At 43.5% G+C, this 15,893-nt stretch overlaps 1 protein-coding gene across 2 annotated transcripts in view; it reads left to right on the top strand.

Moving 5' to 3' along the window:
• Positions 1 to 525: 525 nt before the first annotated feature.
• nhsl2 (NHS-like 2) overlaps positions 526 to 15,893 on the top strand; it is a 107,454-nt gene continuing 92,086 nt past the window's right edge. For both annotated transcript variants that reach the window (XR_005893064.1, XM_041030845.1), the window contains exon 1: positions 526 to 980. Coding sequence is in view for 1 of the 2 variants with exons in the window: in XM_041030845.1 (XP_040886779.1) it covers positions 677 to 980 (304 nt within the window). In the remaining variant the exon portion in view is untranslated. The remainder of the gene's footprint in view (positions 981 to 15,893) is intronic.

Raw genomic sequence — 15,893 nt, 5'->3', positions numbered from 1 at the left:
GGTGTCCAAACTGTTCCACAAAGGCCCGTGTGGCTGCAGGTTTTTGCACCAGCACACCAGACTTGACTCATTTAATCAACTGATCTCAGTCTTCAGACAGCTGATTGGTCAAACTGTGTGCTCCTCATTGGTTGGAACAAAAACCTGCAGCCACACAGCCCTTTGTGGAACAGTTTGGACACCCCCATGTTTTCTGTGGCAGGGCCAACGTGGTTAGAATATCATCAAGTTTCACTTCAGATTTGTATAGTATATTAGCTTTTATATTAGTGTAGACATATACTAAAAATAACGACGACAGTTAGATCAACTACTTAATCACAAAATCTATTTTGACACTTAGTTTTGACTTCTGGAAAGAAAAGCTTTAATCCGGGCTTTGATTTTGAAAGTTTAAACCGGACGTTTTGTTTGTTACACTCTGACCACTTTGACACCAGTCGTCACAGCAGCTGAGTCTCTCCTCCACACCGAAAAACAGAGAAAAGCTCGTTCCCAGTCAAAAACAATGAGGGCGCACGACGCGCAACTCGCTCCAAGCCTCTCCAACAGCAGCGGAGTTTTTCCTCCCGGAGGATCCGTAGCATGTGTCTGTGCGCCAACCGGAGGGAGAAGGACCACAGGAATATAACTTGACAACGCACGGAGTTTGTTATCTTTTTGGCGGAGAGAAATCATGCCTTTTTGCAAGCGGACGATACTTCCGAAAGATGTGTGCAAGGCCGACGGCAGGAGGCTGCTGGAGGCGCGTCCGCAGCAGCGCCAGGCGGAGATTTTCGGGGACCTGGCGGACGTGTGCGGCTTCACCCTGTGCTCGGTGCTCCGGCAGCTCTCGGATCTGTCCCGGCACTCGGTGAGCATCCTGGAGGAGCTGGAGGGAGAGCTGGTGTCCATCTGCCACCGGTCCGGCGCGCTGGAGGGCAGAGTGGTCCGGTTGCAGAGGCACGTCGCAGAGCTGGTCAGCAAGCCTCCGCCGAGAAGTAAGAGGAAATTAAAAACCTGTTTCAGTTAAAACACATACACACACACACACACACGCACACACACTCAAAGAAACACACCTGGTGTCACTTTACACATCTCGCAGGCGCAGAGTTGAAGCAGCTTTTTGACTCTGGTGGAGTCAGATCAGTGGTGTCAAACTTTATGGAACCATATCTCTCCTGCTTTTCTGGAGAGATTTATGTTTTTTTGAAGAGATTTTTGTTCATGAGTCACTGCGGGGTCATCACTACTCTGTTCACGGCCCATCAGAACATGAGGACCTGTTCAGGGTGTGAGTAAGTGAGAGCTTGGTTATTGTCAGCTGGCAGAGAGGTGTCCTGCCTTCAGCTGCTGCAGGAAAAAACAGCAGAGTTTACTTTGAAATGATGCAGTAAAGTGATTCAATTCTACTGGGAAAAGTTTTTATATAAAACCAGAGTTAATTGCCAAGATGTGAAATTCAAGGGGGTGGAGAGCATGTAAGCACGCCAATAACTGATGCAAGATCAGATGTTGTCAGTAATTTGTTGCAGTGTCAAACTCGGTGAGACAACAGGAAGGTTTTATGCAAAGTTTTACACCTTTTCTGACCAGTGACTCTCCGTGACTTCAGCTCTGGGATGTGCAGGTTTACACGATGCTCCTGAAGGCAGCACGTTGTGGGCGTAGAGAGTGGAATGTGAACTTGGTGTAAATGCAGAGATGTCATGCATGTTTCAGAGTTTTGCGTCTCTACCTGCCACTTTGTCCCCGTCGCCTCCTTCACTGCATCGGCTCCTGCTCGTGTCACATGTTTTCTTTAGTCTCTGTTGACTTTAACACTCGGGTTTGGAGTTAAAGTGAACTGTAGCTGGTCAAAGCGTCTGTGTGCAGAGTTAAGAAGATGAGGGTTTGGCTTATTGTTGCTTCATTTGGACGTTTGAATGGTGTGTGTGCAGAGTTTGACTGTAGAGGGCTGGAGAATGGACAACTTAACTCATACCTGCTTGTCTCAGAATGCAATATGTAGTGATGCTCCTCGTGTTAGAGTGGATGCACTGACACAGTTCAGCTCTACCTTTTAATGTCAGCGTCAGCAGGACACATGCACCTCTCTCTGACAACAGTTCCCATGCATGAGAAGCAGCCCAGATGCATGATGGGAGATTTTAACCACGGCTGCCAGCTTGCTTTACTCTGCAAACTTTGCACAAACCTATCACAAGTCGGTTTTCTCTTTGTTTACAGCTCAAGAGTGAGCACATGAATAAAGTACGCCGACTGTGAGGATGAGTTTACGAGGCTGTCAGCAGTGTGTGTGTGTGTGTGTGTGTGTGTGTGTGTGTGTGCGTGTGTGTGTGTGTGTGTGTGTGAGAGAGAGAGCACGTACAGTATGATAAGAGAGAAAGTCCCTCTAAACACAGACCAGATGCAGAGCTGGAAAGAGGAGAGGAAGAAAGATAAAAACAAAATGTAGCTCGCCATCTAGTTTACTTTACAGAGAGTGAACTCACCCATGTGTGCATCTGTGTGCATCTGTGTGTATCTGTGTGCGTCTGTGTGTGTGTATCTGTGTGTGTGTGCGAGAAAGAGAGAAAAGAATCATTTGTGTTCATCTGTGTGAGATGCAAAGATCCTCACTCTTCTTCTCTCCTTTCTAAAATCTGAGTGGGCTCTTACTGTATCACTAACATGTGGGCAGAAGCACACGGCTAAGTAATCAATAGAGCCGGCCTGGGCCTTCATCTCTCATCATCATCCTCTCTCCACCGCCTCGTTTTCTCTCTCTCTCTCTCTCTCTCTCTCTCTCTGTCTTCCTTGCCTCCTACTGTCTCAGCGAAGATGGAAAACATTGATCTGCCTTTTACCCAAAGAAAAACAAGATATAAACATTTGGCTTTTCCTCCGTTGCTGAATTTTAAAGCTCAGACTTTGTTTAATATTTTCAGCCACTTTCCTCTAAAATCCAGTCACCACACGGGGATCACCGTGGCTTAACTCAGCCCTCCGCTGTGTATTGTTGAAGCAACAGAAAGCCTTTTTGGCCCTCGCAGCCTCGCATTTATAAATAAAAGAAGAATTAACACATTATAATATTTGTTGATGAATCAGATGAGGAGCTGAACTGGGTAAAATGATGCAGGAAGCAGAGTCACATGTGGCTCAGAGTCAGAAAAGGGTCAGATAGATTCAATTATTCAACATCTCTGAGTCGAGATGAAATGGAAAAAGAAAATGTGTGCATAATTCTCTAAAGAAGCATAATTGATGGTTTAAAAGAGACACAAAACAACTACAAACCACACAGCCACATCTCTTTGTAGTCATTGTGTGTCTGCTTTTGGTTGTTTTGTGTCTCTTTGTAGTCGTTTGGTTGACAGTCACTCGCACCTCTGTGGTTAAGCAGTTGGAGGATGAGAAAAAGTTGCATTCTTTTCCCTCATTCGAGGATGTGTGCTTTTCCTCCAATAACAACCGCTGACAACACCCCACCCCCCACCCCCCCACACCTCACTCCCCCTCCACCTGCCAAAAAAGTCAAACTCGGTCAGAGTTGCATAAGGAAGGCCACGGTGAAACACATGTTCCAGGCCTGGATGAGGGGATTTTTTCCACCCGGTTTAGAGTTTGTACAGGAGTCAGGTCTCCTGAGCCGCTTCCAGGGCCTCGACACGGTGAAAGGCCGAAGGGATCGAAGCCGGTTTCCTCTTCCTGAGGTGGAGGGGGTAGAGTCAAACTGATACAGGGGAAGAGGATGTCAGTCGTCTCTTTGGAAAGCTTGATGTCATGAGCGTGTGTTTGCAGAGTGTGTGTCCCCCCTTTCCTTTGGAAGCTGTCACTCAGAAGGGCCTGGACTTGAGGAATTTGTCCTCTGCAGCTTTCTGTTTCTCACACTGCCTTCATTTCCTGCCATTTTCTGTCGGCTTCTGTTGACCCTAAGTAGTGCAGGAATATCCCAAGTATGTGAATGGGAACCAAAGTCTGGTGTTTTCTTTTGCTGCCTTTTTCCAACTTAATTCTCTGGGAGACCACATTCTTCCGTTGACTCAAAACTGATTTTACAGGCTGATTCTGCTGAAGTTTGTTGCACCACAGTGTTTCCTGCTTGGTGTGACCGTGCCAGTCCAGTTAAATGGTTGTAGATGGTGAGTTTGTTTTAAAGGGTAAATCCACGGGAAAGAAAGCTGCTCTGCGGTTTGAGGCTATAAACACTTTTCACTTCTGGACGAATCCCAGTCGGTGATATCACAGCAGGTGTTTTCCCTGAGCTGTCAAAGACAGCGCACCTGCTATGACATCAGTGTTCAGGGACAGTAAATCCTCACATTTGACAAGATGGAAGCAACAAATGATCGGTCGTTTCACCTGATAGGTCACTTATCCAAATGTTTGGATTGTTTTTGATTCATTTTCTGTAGATCAATCTAAAATGAGGCTGCAGAGGAGTTTGAGGGTAAAGTTAAAGAAGTAAAGTAACTGTGTGTAATTTAAAAAAAAGCAGTATCAGGGACGCCGCTTGTTTGTTTAAGGAAAACGTATTGGCAGAGTCTCTTCAAAGTTTTCCAGAGACTTTTGCAGCTGTTTTTATGAGTATGATTCAAAACCATATTTACCCGTGGAGTAAAAAAGAAACTTCACCAGATACAGATATGAAGTATAAGAGTATTTGTTTTTCCTGCAGCCTGTGATGGTCGTGATCACCTGATGCTTTCTTTCACTCTGTGCTACTCATTTCCTTCCAAAGCCTGTTATGAAAATCAAATGGTTGATGAGGAGATGAGAAAAAGACTCTAACTCCCCCCGTTTTCTCTTTCTCTTATTCCCCTCCTCCTCCCCCTCTCCGCCCTCTCTCCTCCCCTGTTCCCACGGGTGGACCTCAACCCCATGACTCAGTATTCCTCCCCGCTGGCCCCTCAGTAATTCCCCTTCTCCTCCTTTCTTACTTCTTTTCCTTCTCTCTCCATCCTCAACACATCTACATTCTTTTCCAAACAGTGACACGCATGAGGCAAAAAAAAATCCTCCTAAAAACAGCTTTGGAAACTTGTTTTGAGCCGATGCTTAGAGATAAATTCAGGCTCTGACCCACACATCGATGCGTTCAGTGGCGATGGATGACTTTCGACATCTCGGCTTTCATTTTTTTGATCTCTAAAATCACAGGTTTTTTCCACAGATGCAGGCTGTGGACTCGAAATCTTTTCAGTGTCAAAATGTTCACTTCTCCTCCTCCCCCTCCATCTCTCTTCCTACTGGCAGTGATTCAGAGGGCAGCAGCAGCAGCACACAGAAACTTCCCGCCACCACTCCAGCACACTGCAGGAGAAAGGCTTTTATTTTTTAATAATCTGATTTAGATTTTAGTGAAATTTAATATTCAGAGCTGCCATATCTCCAGAAGCTAAGCTCATTTGCAGACTCTTAAAAACCAAGTGGAATTATTCATTATAAAAATAATGTCTTCCTGAAACAAGAAGGCTGTATAAACTGAGATGCTGCCCTCTTTTTAATGTTCCGCGTATCTGAAACTTTCTTTTCCTCTATCCTGTTCTGCTGAAGAGATTTAACCAGATATGACATAAAAGATACCTGAAAGAGTCACCTGGTCAAAGCCCGTTCCTTTTTCCTCAGGTTGTAATGTGTTTAGATATTTTAAATCCAGTATGTTGCTGGAAAATCAAACCTGGATGGCAGAGAATGAGAAGTCGCACAGGTTTAAAAGCTTAATGTGAATTTTAGTTGTTTCTTCTCTGTTCAGACACAAACATCAGTTTGATCCAAAGTGACACATCAATCTCCTGTTTTCTCTCTATCATCACATTCCCATATGGTCGCTGGAGAGAGTTGTGTGAGTCTGTAAAATAAATCACTGTACACACACTGTGTGTGTGTGTGTGTGTAACTAAGTGTGTGTGAGTGTGTTTTCAAGGTCAATGGGAAACCATGGTAGATGTACTGCGTTTAATGTTTCTGTTGGAGCTGTATTTCCCCTGCTTTATGTGTTCAGAGTGAAAGTGTGTGTGTCTGCAGTGTGAGTGCATGTGTGCGTGTATGTGTGTCTGTGTATCATTTGTTAGTAAAGCTGGGTTTAGGTGGAGGTGGAGCTCTGGGCCCCTTAGTGGTTTCTCTGGTCAGCATGGCCATTAATTACTTACAGAGACAGAGTGGACTCTGTGTGTGTGTGTGTGTGTGTGTGTGTGTGTGTGTGTGTGTGTAAAAATAAGGAAAATGAACTATAGAAAGTGCTGTTGTTCTCCAGAGCGACTTGCAGTTTCAGGTAAAAAAAAAAAAAGAAATGTTGAAGAAGAAAACCTGCTAACAACTTCCTGTCTTGGCGGAGATCCCGGCCCTTTCCCTTTCACACACACGCACGCACACAGGCGCATACACGCGTGCACACACACACACACACAGTGTTCTTACAGCTAAAGGGATAAAACTTTTCTGTCTTTATTTAAATCATACTTCCCTCCGTCCCTGCCACTGTTTTTGGTTGGACACGTTGCCGTGGCAACCACCCAAAGCTATTGTATACTATTGTAGACCTCCCTGAAATACAATCAGTGTGTGTGTGGGTGTATGTGTATGTGTTTGTGTATGTGTGTATGTGTGTGTGTGTGTTTTAATGTCTTGTCTCCCAGTGTCTCTTGCCCTCTGGTTGTCCAGCTGTGAACTATGTTGTGTCGTTTTTCTTTTTCTAATATCAGCACTGGTGTGAAAGTGTCTGTGAAATGAGTCACACACACACACACACACACACACACACACACACACACACACACACACACACACACACACACACACACACACTTTGCTGAGCTCGTAGTCTCATGGTCGTCCTGTGGAGAGCACTGTCTGGGACTATGAACAAATGTAAAGTATGAGGACGAATAGGAGGAAGGAAGAAAATGGGAGTAAAACTAGAAAAGAAGAGATGAAATGAGTGGAGGAGGAGGGAGAGAGGGAGCAAAGAGAAGAAGGGAAAGAAGATGACTAAGAAGTGGAGAGATAAGAAAACAGGAGGGACTTAGAGGAAGGATGGGAAGATCAAAAGGAGGAGAGACTGACGACTGCTTCGGAGATAATTTTCCAGTTTGAATTTTCTTTGTTTGATGTTTGTCAGTTCTTGTGTGAGGAAAAGTCTCCGAACTTATAAACTGAACCTATGTACTGTTAAATTTTAGTTTGGTTCAATCTCAGTCAGTGTGTTCTGAAACTTCAGCCAGAGGCCAACACAGAAATGTCTGTGACCTTTGCTGTAATTGGAAATGAGCAAGATCTAATTTGAAATGGACTCTGTCCTGACCTCTTTTTACTATACAACATGCTGTGTTGTGTGTTTGTCGTACAGTTATAATCCATCTCTGTTCATGTGTTTGCAAAGATCCAGCAGAGTTAGTCAGTTTCTGTCAGAGGTGGAAGAAGAACTTAGTTTATAGCTTGAACAGTTGTCTGCCTAAGTTAAAACAAATGGACTATTTTTGATCCTTAGGCCCTTACAGTGAATTTTTTTAAAGGATTTATTGCACTGTTGAGCTGCCAGAATGTTTTAAAGTGAATCCATATTTTTAAGATTCCCTTCATAAATTCTGCCATATTTTGCACCTGGACTGTTTTTGCAGCAGAGCATTCTTTTTGAAAATGACCACAATAAACTGAAGAATGTCTCAAAGCTGTGATTCTCAGAATGTGTGAAAGAAGAAGCTGTGAAAATGAGCCGACGCTGCGAGAATTAAAAGACCGGAGGAGTAAAAAGTTAGATAAAGATGATTTCTTTTTTTCTTTCTGCAGAAGAAGAGCAGCAGAGAAAGAGCGATTAGCTTGTCGGAAAGATTCCAAAATCCTTCGATTTCTCCACAGTGTGAAAAATAACAAATACCACGAGAGTCCAGGAGATTGAGTAACAGCAGTGATATAATGCAGGAAGAGGCCCTGTGTGTGTGTGTGTGTGTGTGTGTGTCTGTGTGTGTAATGAATACTGTACATGTGCAGAGCAGCCCCCTCTCCTCTGAGTCCAGAGACCTTTCCTACAAGTCTTTTTATGTGTGAGTGCAGATGCTGCAGTTTTCCTCTCCAATTCTTACAAGACCTCCTCTCTCCTTTTCTGTGTGTTTGTGTGTGTGTGTGTCTCACCTTCTTGCTCTCTGCTGCACACACACATTGTCCATCTCTCTGTAGTGCTAACATGAGGATAAGGCATGAGGGCACGAGTGTACTGTCTCCTGGAGATTCCTATCATGGAGGGAGAGAGAAGAGGAAGGGGAAACAGGTTTAGATGGTGCTTGTGTGTGTGTGTGTGTGTGTGTGTGTGTGTGTGTGTGTGTGTGTGTGTGAGGGTATGAGAGAAATAGATGGAGTCTCAATGGAGGCATATTGTTCAAAGGGCAGACGTAGAGTCTATGATGGCAGCGGTGTGTAAACACAACTCCAGGGTACACACAGACTGAGGAGGATGTTTGTGTGTGTGTGCACGTGTGTGTTATTGAATTCTGTCTCACTGTCAATGGACACAGAAGACAAATTCAGACAAGTACTCGGACAAGGACTAAATTACCCACGTTCCTTTTCTCTGTCTGTGCATCTGGAAAAGTTTCAGTGTGTGTGGGTAAGTTGTGAGTATTTTGAGCTTATATCAGTGACAGTGATAGTTGTTCTGGGTATGAGTGAGTTAACAGACTGCTGTGTGTGTGTGTGTGTGTGTGTGTGTGTGTGTGTGTGTGTGTGTGTGTGTGTGTGTGTGTGTGTGTGTGTGTGTGTGTGTGTGTGTGTGTGTGTGTGTGTGTTGCAGTGCGAGCTGGTTTTATCAATGTGTTTCTGTGCAGAGCTCAGCTTTTCTCTGAGGGCTGTTATGGACAAAAGGCTGGCTGTCAACACCAACACGCTTTACGTCGGCCAAGGCATGCTGTAATGGTAGACACAATCACTTCCAGATGACGGACAGAGGGGAGTGTGTGTGTTCTTGTGTGTGTGTGTGTGTGTATGGCTTGAATTTGAGAATGGGAGAGAGGAAGAGAGGAATATCACTTCATCGTGCAGGGAGTTACCTGGCTCACATGCAGAGAAGAAGAGAGTAAAAGGGATTTTAGTTAGTTCATAAGTGTGTGTGTATATGTGTGTGTGTGTGTGCATCTTTATTTACAAGTGTGTTACATCAGTAACAGGGAGGAAAGGACACTGTGATGTTCATACTTCTATATAAATTGTGTGATTAGATCAGATACTTTGATAAAGCTGAGAACCTTTGGTGAAGAGAGAACTTACAACAAAAAGAAAAGCACAAGAAAAATATCTGAGAACCTTATATACATGTAAAATGTCTATATATTAACCTTATTTATTTGAAGTCCAGCACTGGACCTCTGCGTGTTCGTTGTACTTGGACTCAACAGCGACATCCTCCCACTGAGCTCAAACTTCAAAGTAAAGGTTTTCTAAAATGACCAAAGAAGTGAGTTTAGTTAGGAGTTCAGTTTTTGCTTTTCTGGATCAGAGAGTTTACAGGAGGTGAGGCTGGGCTGTATTCAGCGCTGTCGCAGAAAACAAAAGTACTTACTGGCAAAGTGCTGTGGTGAGGAGGCTGCAGGAGTGAGTCTTAGTAGAGGAGGCATTTAACAACAGAACGCAGCGTTCTGAACACATGGACCTGGACACCCTGATGAGTTCTCTCTCTCCGTGTTTGTGTGTGTGTTGTTGTGTGGCCATGCCTGCTGCCACCAGCCCCGCTACCTGGCAGACACGAGGCTCTGCGGTTTGGACATGGTGTGAATAAACAGTGTGTGTGTTTGTAAACAAGTCTCAGACTTGCGATGTCTTCAGTTCACACCCTGGTATTATTCAGTGCCATTAATGAGTCATGCGTCATCTGAATGGCGGTGTTGCTTCAGTGTTTGGTCTGATGTTGTGTTTCTGTTGTCTGAGTTCTGAACAAAGCAGCTAGCAAAGAGTCTGTATGTGACCTGACAGCCTGAGTCTTGTGGGACGGTCCAAAGTTTTGTCCTGCACAATCAAACACATGCTTATTAAATAAAAGCAAATATTATAAATTGTTTGTCATTAATTCCTCATGTGTTCGTCGTCTGCTCTGAGTGCTCCTCCGGTGGCCCATCGACCGAGAGATCAGGTTTCTATGGTTACGAGGACTCAAACATCCACCTGCGTCTGTGCATCAGGTGCTTTTTTCCAAACCAGTGTTGAACAGGCTTTTGTTCTTTAATTGTGTTTTATCAGCTCAGGTTGGTGTGATTAGTCGAAAAACTAGTCCTCCTTAGTGGCCTGTGCAGCTTATTAGTACTTCTTTGTGTGTCTGTGTTTTTGTGCATGTGTGTTGCTGCGTGTCCTCTGTGTGCCCTCTGGGTTCATTAGTGCCCTGTGTGAAGCAGGCACTCTGCCCTGTCACACTCTCACACAGTTTATTTACTTGTTTTGCTGCAGATGCTCCTCTCACTCTGTGTGCTGCCGATTTCACTTCAGTGACCTTTAAAGTTGCTTCACTAGTTTTCAGGTTAGGATGCAGTTTAACCTTTAACCTTCTAAACTTTATTTAAACAAATGATAAGTAGACATCAGAGAAATTCACACCAACTTTTTCATTATTTCCGGGTTTATTGATTGTTCATCATCTTCTTTCATAAAGTTGAACATAAACTCAATAACAGAAACTTTTGAGCTCGACTCAGCTCGATTACTGAATTACACAAAGAAAATTAGCCAGTTACATTAAATTATAACAAATAAGAGTTACATAAACACACACACACATTAACCAGCACTAGAATACAGTGAGTTAAGTAAGACAGCAGTGTGACAGAAGCTATTGATAACTGGACAAAATAGAAACGCTGGATTTACTGTGAACAACATGAAAATCAATGTTCGTGGTATTTGAAGAGTCAGCAGTGCACGTAGGTGTGTGTGTGTGTGTGTGTGTAGCATCTGTTGCTATGTGTGTTGCTTCTTGTTTGTGTGTGTATATTTTGTTTGTGTGTGTATTTGTGTGTGTGTGTGAGCAGGGCTGACGCAGCAGAACTAACTGCAGCGTGGCAAGGAGGGGCACACACACACACACACACACACACACACACACACACACACACACACACACACACACACACAAATTTATACTTATATAAAACAAAGTAATGCTGCAAACCAAACACACACATAACATTTGGACATCTACCCTCAACACAAACAGCCCTTTGAAATTTTGGGGGACCGAGCAAAATGTCCTCACAGTGATGGTTTCAAACAAAAATTTGTCCACAGAGCCAAGGAAACACACACACACACACACACACACACACACACACACACACACACACACACACACACACACACACACGCACACACACACACACTGTGGGTTATCATGTGAACTGTCACTGTTGCTGGTTTTATTGCTAGAAAGAGACCACGTGAGAGAGAGAGAGAGAGAGAGGGAGAGAGAGGGAGAGGGCAGTGACAGTGAGGGAGAGAAAGTGTAATCAAAGGGGTGAGGAGGGAGAGAGATGAGATAGCAAAGGAGGAGAACAGGGGAGTGCAGCGAGTGGCCAAACAAGTGGACAGAAAAAACCAACAAAGAAGGAGATAGATAGATAGATAGATAGATAGATAGATAGATAGATGCGTTGGAAAAGGAGGCGTTCGCCAGCACAGGGGAGGACGGGGGACGATGAGGAAGAGGAGAAGACGGACACCTCCTCCTTCAGAGTGCATTTCTTTAAAGGTACAGTGTGTGTGTGTGTGTGTGTGTGTGTGTGTGTGTGTCTGGGTCCTGAGCATGTGCCCATTTGGCTGCATGTTTCTGTGCCTTCCTGATTTGCCGCATTTGTCTCATCATCTCAAGTGTGTTGTCAAGTGACCAGTCAGCGCATCAATACTGTATGTTGTGTGTGTGTGTGTGTGTGTGTGTGTGTGTGTGTGTGTGTAGGTTTTAAAGACTGTGTGACAGACAGATGAGGCCGTGATGAAGGTGATTTCAGTTATAATGTAGAAAATGTTTATATTCATAAAGAAAGAAACAGACATATTTAGTATGAACTGAGGTATCTGCAGCTGTGAGTTGTGTTTACGATAAACATTTTGTCCAACATGTTGATAAAAAGCTGAATTTTGGGGATGTTGTGTTTTCCCCAAATCGTACGTTGCTGTTTGCATGTTTGTTCTTAGCTCTGGAAAGAGGGTTGTGTTTTTTCATTCACTGCCTGTTGTTTACTGGATCTTACCGGTGGGTTACCTGTGTCACCTGTCTTTCCTGGAGAGACTGGCTTTGTTTGTTTTACTACTTCAGCAGCACTTTGCTGTTTCACTGATTGTTTCAGGTGTGCACAGCTGTGAAAATGATCACTAAACACATGTGTTGCTTTACTGATACAACTATTCCGCAAAATATCACTGGACATGTGGATCAAGAGGGAGAGCTTTTATTTTGAAGTGTGAGTCAGATGAACAGAAGCAGAGAGATGAAGACATTGGTTTTGTTCACAGCACCAGTTTCCAAAAAAAGCAACAGGACAGTTGGAAAATTTTGAAGGGTCTAAACTGTAGGGGGTACGTGCACTCAGCTCCGATGACCAGGACAAATTAATCATATATTTGGTTGTTTCAGCTTTTAAAAAAATCACTTCACACAGTCGTACCTTCCACACAGAAACTAAAAGTAATGATGAACTCACACAAAACAATCCTGTATGACTGGTAATACCGTTTACTCTGCATGTGGAGCCAAGATAAACAGATGTCTTTCATATGTGGATGCTTGACTCATTCCAAACAAATGAGTGTAAAAGCTGCTGAAGAGGTCTCGTGTTCAAGCTGGGAACAAATCTATGTGGACACATTACCCAAACCACAAGCCTCCGCTGATCTCTGCAGCCCACAGCGGTGACACACACACACACACACACAATCACACACTAATGCTGGTTTGAATCATTATGCTATCAAACATCTGTTGCTCTTGTTATTTAGCTGTTTTCAGCGTCTGCCAAGTGCATTGTACGTCTTATTTTCCTGGTGGTTTGCTGCGTGTGGTTGTGGTCAGACATGAAGAACTTCACTGGTAGCTTTGATTCTATAAAACGTGTTAAAGCCGTATGTAAGTAAATGTGGCCTGGCAGCAGTGCACTTATAATCTCTTGTTAAGCTTATCAGTGAGTGCTGTTCTTCTTCACCAATAAGAGAAGTGCTTTACATATTAAAATCGCTCACCTTTTACAGTTTCCCTGTGAGCAAACAAAGTCATATTTACTTTCTTTGACATTTTGGAACCAGCATTTTAAAGATTCGTGTTTGCTCATAGCAGGATTCTGCTTCCTTACTTGAAACAGTAAATGTTGACTCGCTCGCTCTCAAATGTTAGCCGATAACAGCAGCCAGTCATAATGCAGTGACAAGTCTGGGTCTAGTCTGATGAAGCTGGAAGGAGGTGGGAGGAACAGAGTGTTTTTCTGATCTCGTGCCAGTGCTGTCTCACTTTCCTGAGCTTGCATGTTGTAGGTTTAATCTAAAGTTAAGGAGTCACTGCATTTAAAGCATTTGTTTTTTGTTTTTCTTTTTGAGAAGGAAAAGTGAGTGAATATCTTTTGACCGTGAGGTTTTCTGGGGATATAAAGTCCTGCTCTGCTGCGTGAAAGGGAAATACAACAAGCTGGTGTTTGTTCATGCCAGCCAGCCTCAGGCTAAAGGAGGGTCTGCTGTTCTGCCCAGCTCACATGGCAGGGCCAGACAGGGGCACTCAGACAGTCGGCTTGCCGACAGTTCATAATGCACCTAGAAATGTTTGTTGCCCTGAAGGAAATTTCCTGAAATATTTTAAAGAGAAAGAAGAGGGAGATGAGCCTGACTCATCAGATCAGCTCTCCATCTTCCTCTCTGTCGGATCTTTTGTGTGTCTGACTGGAACAGCTCCCAAAGAAGCCGCCGTCTCACACGCTGACATTTAAACGTGCCCGAAAGTTTTAAATGGACTTGTTTGTCCATGTTTTCTAAAAATTCTGTTGTTAAAGAGCCCGGATGAAGTGGGGGGAGACATGTCCTCACAGGATGTTGCACCATAATGCTTTTGTAAGGCCAAGAATGAACCCGACCTGCTGACAAATGCAGCGAGGTCAAGTTCAGCTTCACCAAAGAGAGCGCTCAGTTTTCAGCATAGCAATTCCAGTCCAGCGATTTATGTTTATATCAGAAAGGTCTTGATTTTCACACGTGAAAACTGTAGGTTCTGTGAAACCCGGGAAGGCCTGTCTGACTCTTTCAAGCTGTTCGACTGGTCTCAACTTTAGTTTTAGCGAAATACTGTGTGAAGATGTTTAAATTTTTAAGTCGACCTCAGGCATCTGGAGCAAAGCCTTTTCAAATGATCTGCAGGTTTTGATGCCTGCAGATAATTGAGCGTAAGAGGTGTTTCCCTGCATCTGTCAGCATATTGAAATATTAAAATATTGGCAGCAGCAGAGAAAAAGCAACTGACGATGGATTGGCTGCTAATATTAGAATGAGCTGCCATAAATGATGTTGAACCCTCATGAGAAAGGTTCTTAGTTTTTCAATTCTGTCGTAAAACAATAGTCAGGTGCCCATGTGAACAGTGGAAAAGGTTTTTCTTGCTGTAATCGTACTTCCTGTTCACACTGGACACACACTCACATGCACACACTTGGCCTGGGGGGGGTCTAGAGCTGGAAGCAGTGAAGTAGAAGGAAACAGGCCTGACATTTAGACTGCTGGCTCAGTATTGTGGTATCAGAGTCACACTTTATTTCTCTGATGGGACCAAACACTGAAAGAGGAGCCAGTTTCTGTCGGTTGGTTATCTGCACCTGAGCATACGACGACGCGTATCCTCAAGTTTCTTTCCCTCTCTCTCTCTCTCTCTCTCTCTCTCTCTCTCTCTCTCTCTCTCTCTCTCTCTCTCTCTCTCTCGCTCATTAACTTCCCTCTTGTCATGTGACAGCAGTGGGATTGCTGGAAAAGCTGCACCTCCTGTGACTTTACTCTGAAACACACACACACACTTCCGTACACAGCTTCCAATTAGTGCTAATTTGGATGTGACTTATGCACCAAGTTGGTTTTGACACAAACATAAAAGTTTATTCAGCCATGAAAACGTAAACCACACAGGAGATGGAAGGAGGAGGAATATGATGGGAAACGCTGTTACAGTGCAGATTAGGTCTGAACAACATTTTCATTGTACTGATTTATTTTCTGAGTCATTTAATCAGTTGTTTAATTGATATTATTTTCACTGTGTGGTTGAAAACAGGTAAATAAAAGCTGTCAAAACTGAGCACGAACCCTCGGCCAAATACAAATTTACAGCCAAGATGAATGGTTTGATTTAAAAAAAGATAAATATTGGGTGTAATACAACTTTAAATGCCTTGCTCACGGACACCTCGATGTCTCCAGCCTGCAGGCAGCTGCTGGCCCAGATAGCGACAGTCTCATCTTCAGTCTGTTGTTCAGCAGCAGGAGAAACACTCTTGTGTTAATTAAAATGTGTTTCCCTCAGCTGCGTTTTTTATGTGATTCAGCAGATTTAGTTAATTTCAGAGCGTTTTCCACCGGCCTCCGGTTCACCCCAGGCAGCTGCGCTTGAATATATTTGTCTCACTTACGCAGAAGAAATAACTTAATATAAGTTTTTTTTTTAAATAATCTTTGGTAATGTTTAAGATGATCTTGATGTAAAATGTGTTTTTTGTTTAACTTGAGTTAAAAAAAAATTACTTGTATGCTAATTTGCATTTACTTTATACTTTACATTAAGGTCACATTAGACTCAGACTTTGTTTGACCTGCTTTCTTGTGTTTCCTGAGGAGCATCCTAAGATAAATATCTTATCCTTTTTTCGTGATCCTGTGGTTGTTTATGCAGACATTTCTAGGACAGGAAGTGTCTCTAAATGAAAGAATTTGAGTGT

Source organism: Toxotes jaculatrix, chromosome 23 (assembly GCF_017976425.1).
Source record: "Toxotes jaculatrix isolate fToxJac2 chromosome 23, fToxJac2.pri, whole genome shotgun sequence".
NCBI classification, from domain to species: Eukaryota; Metazoa; Chordata; class Actinopteri; family Toxotidae; genus Toxotes; species Toxotes jaculatrix.
Note: the sequence above shows the minus strand (reverse complement) of the source record. Positions and strands in the feature narration are given on the sequence as shown.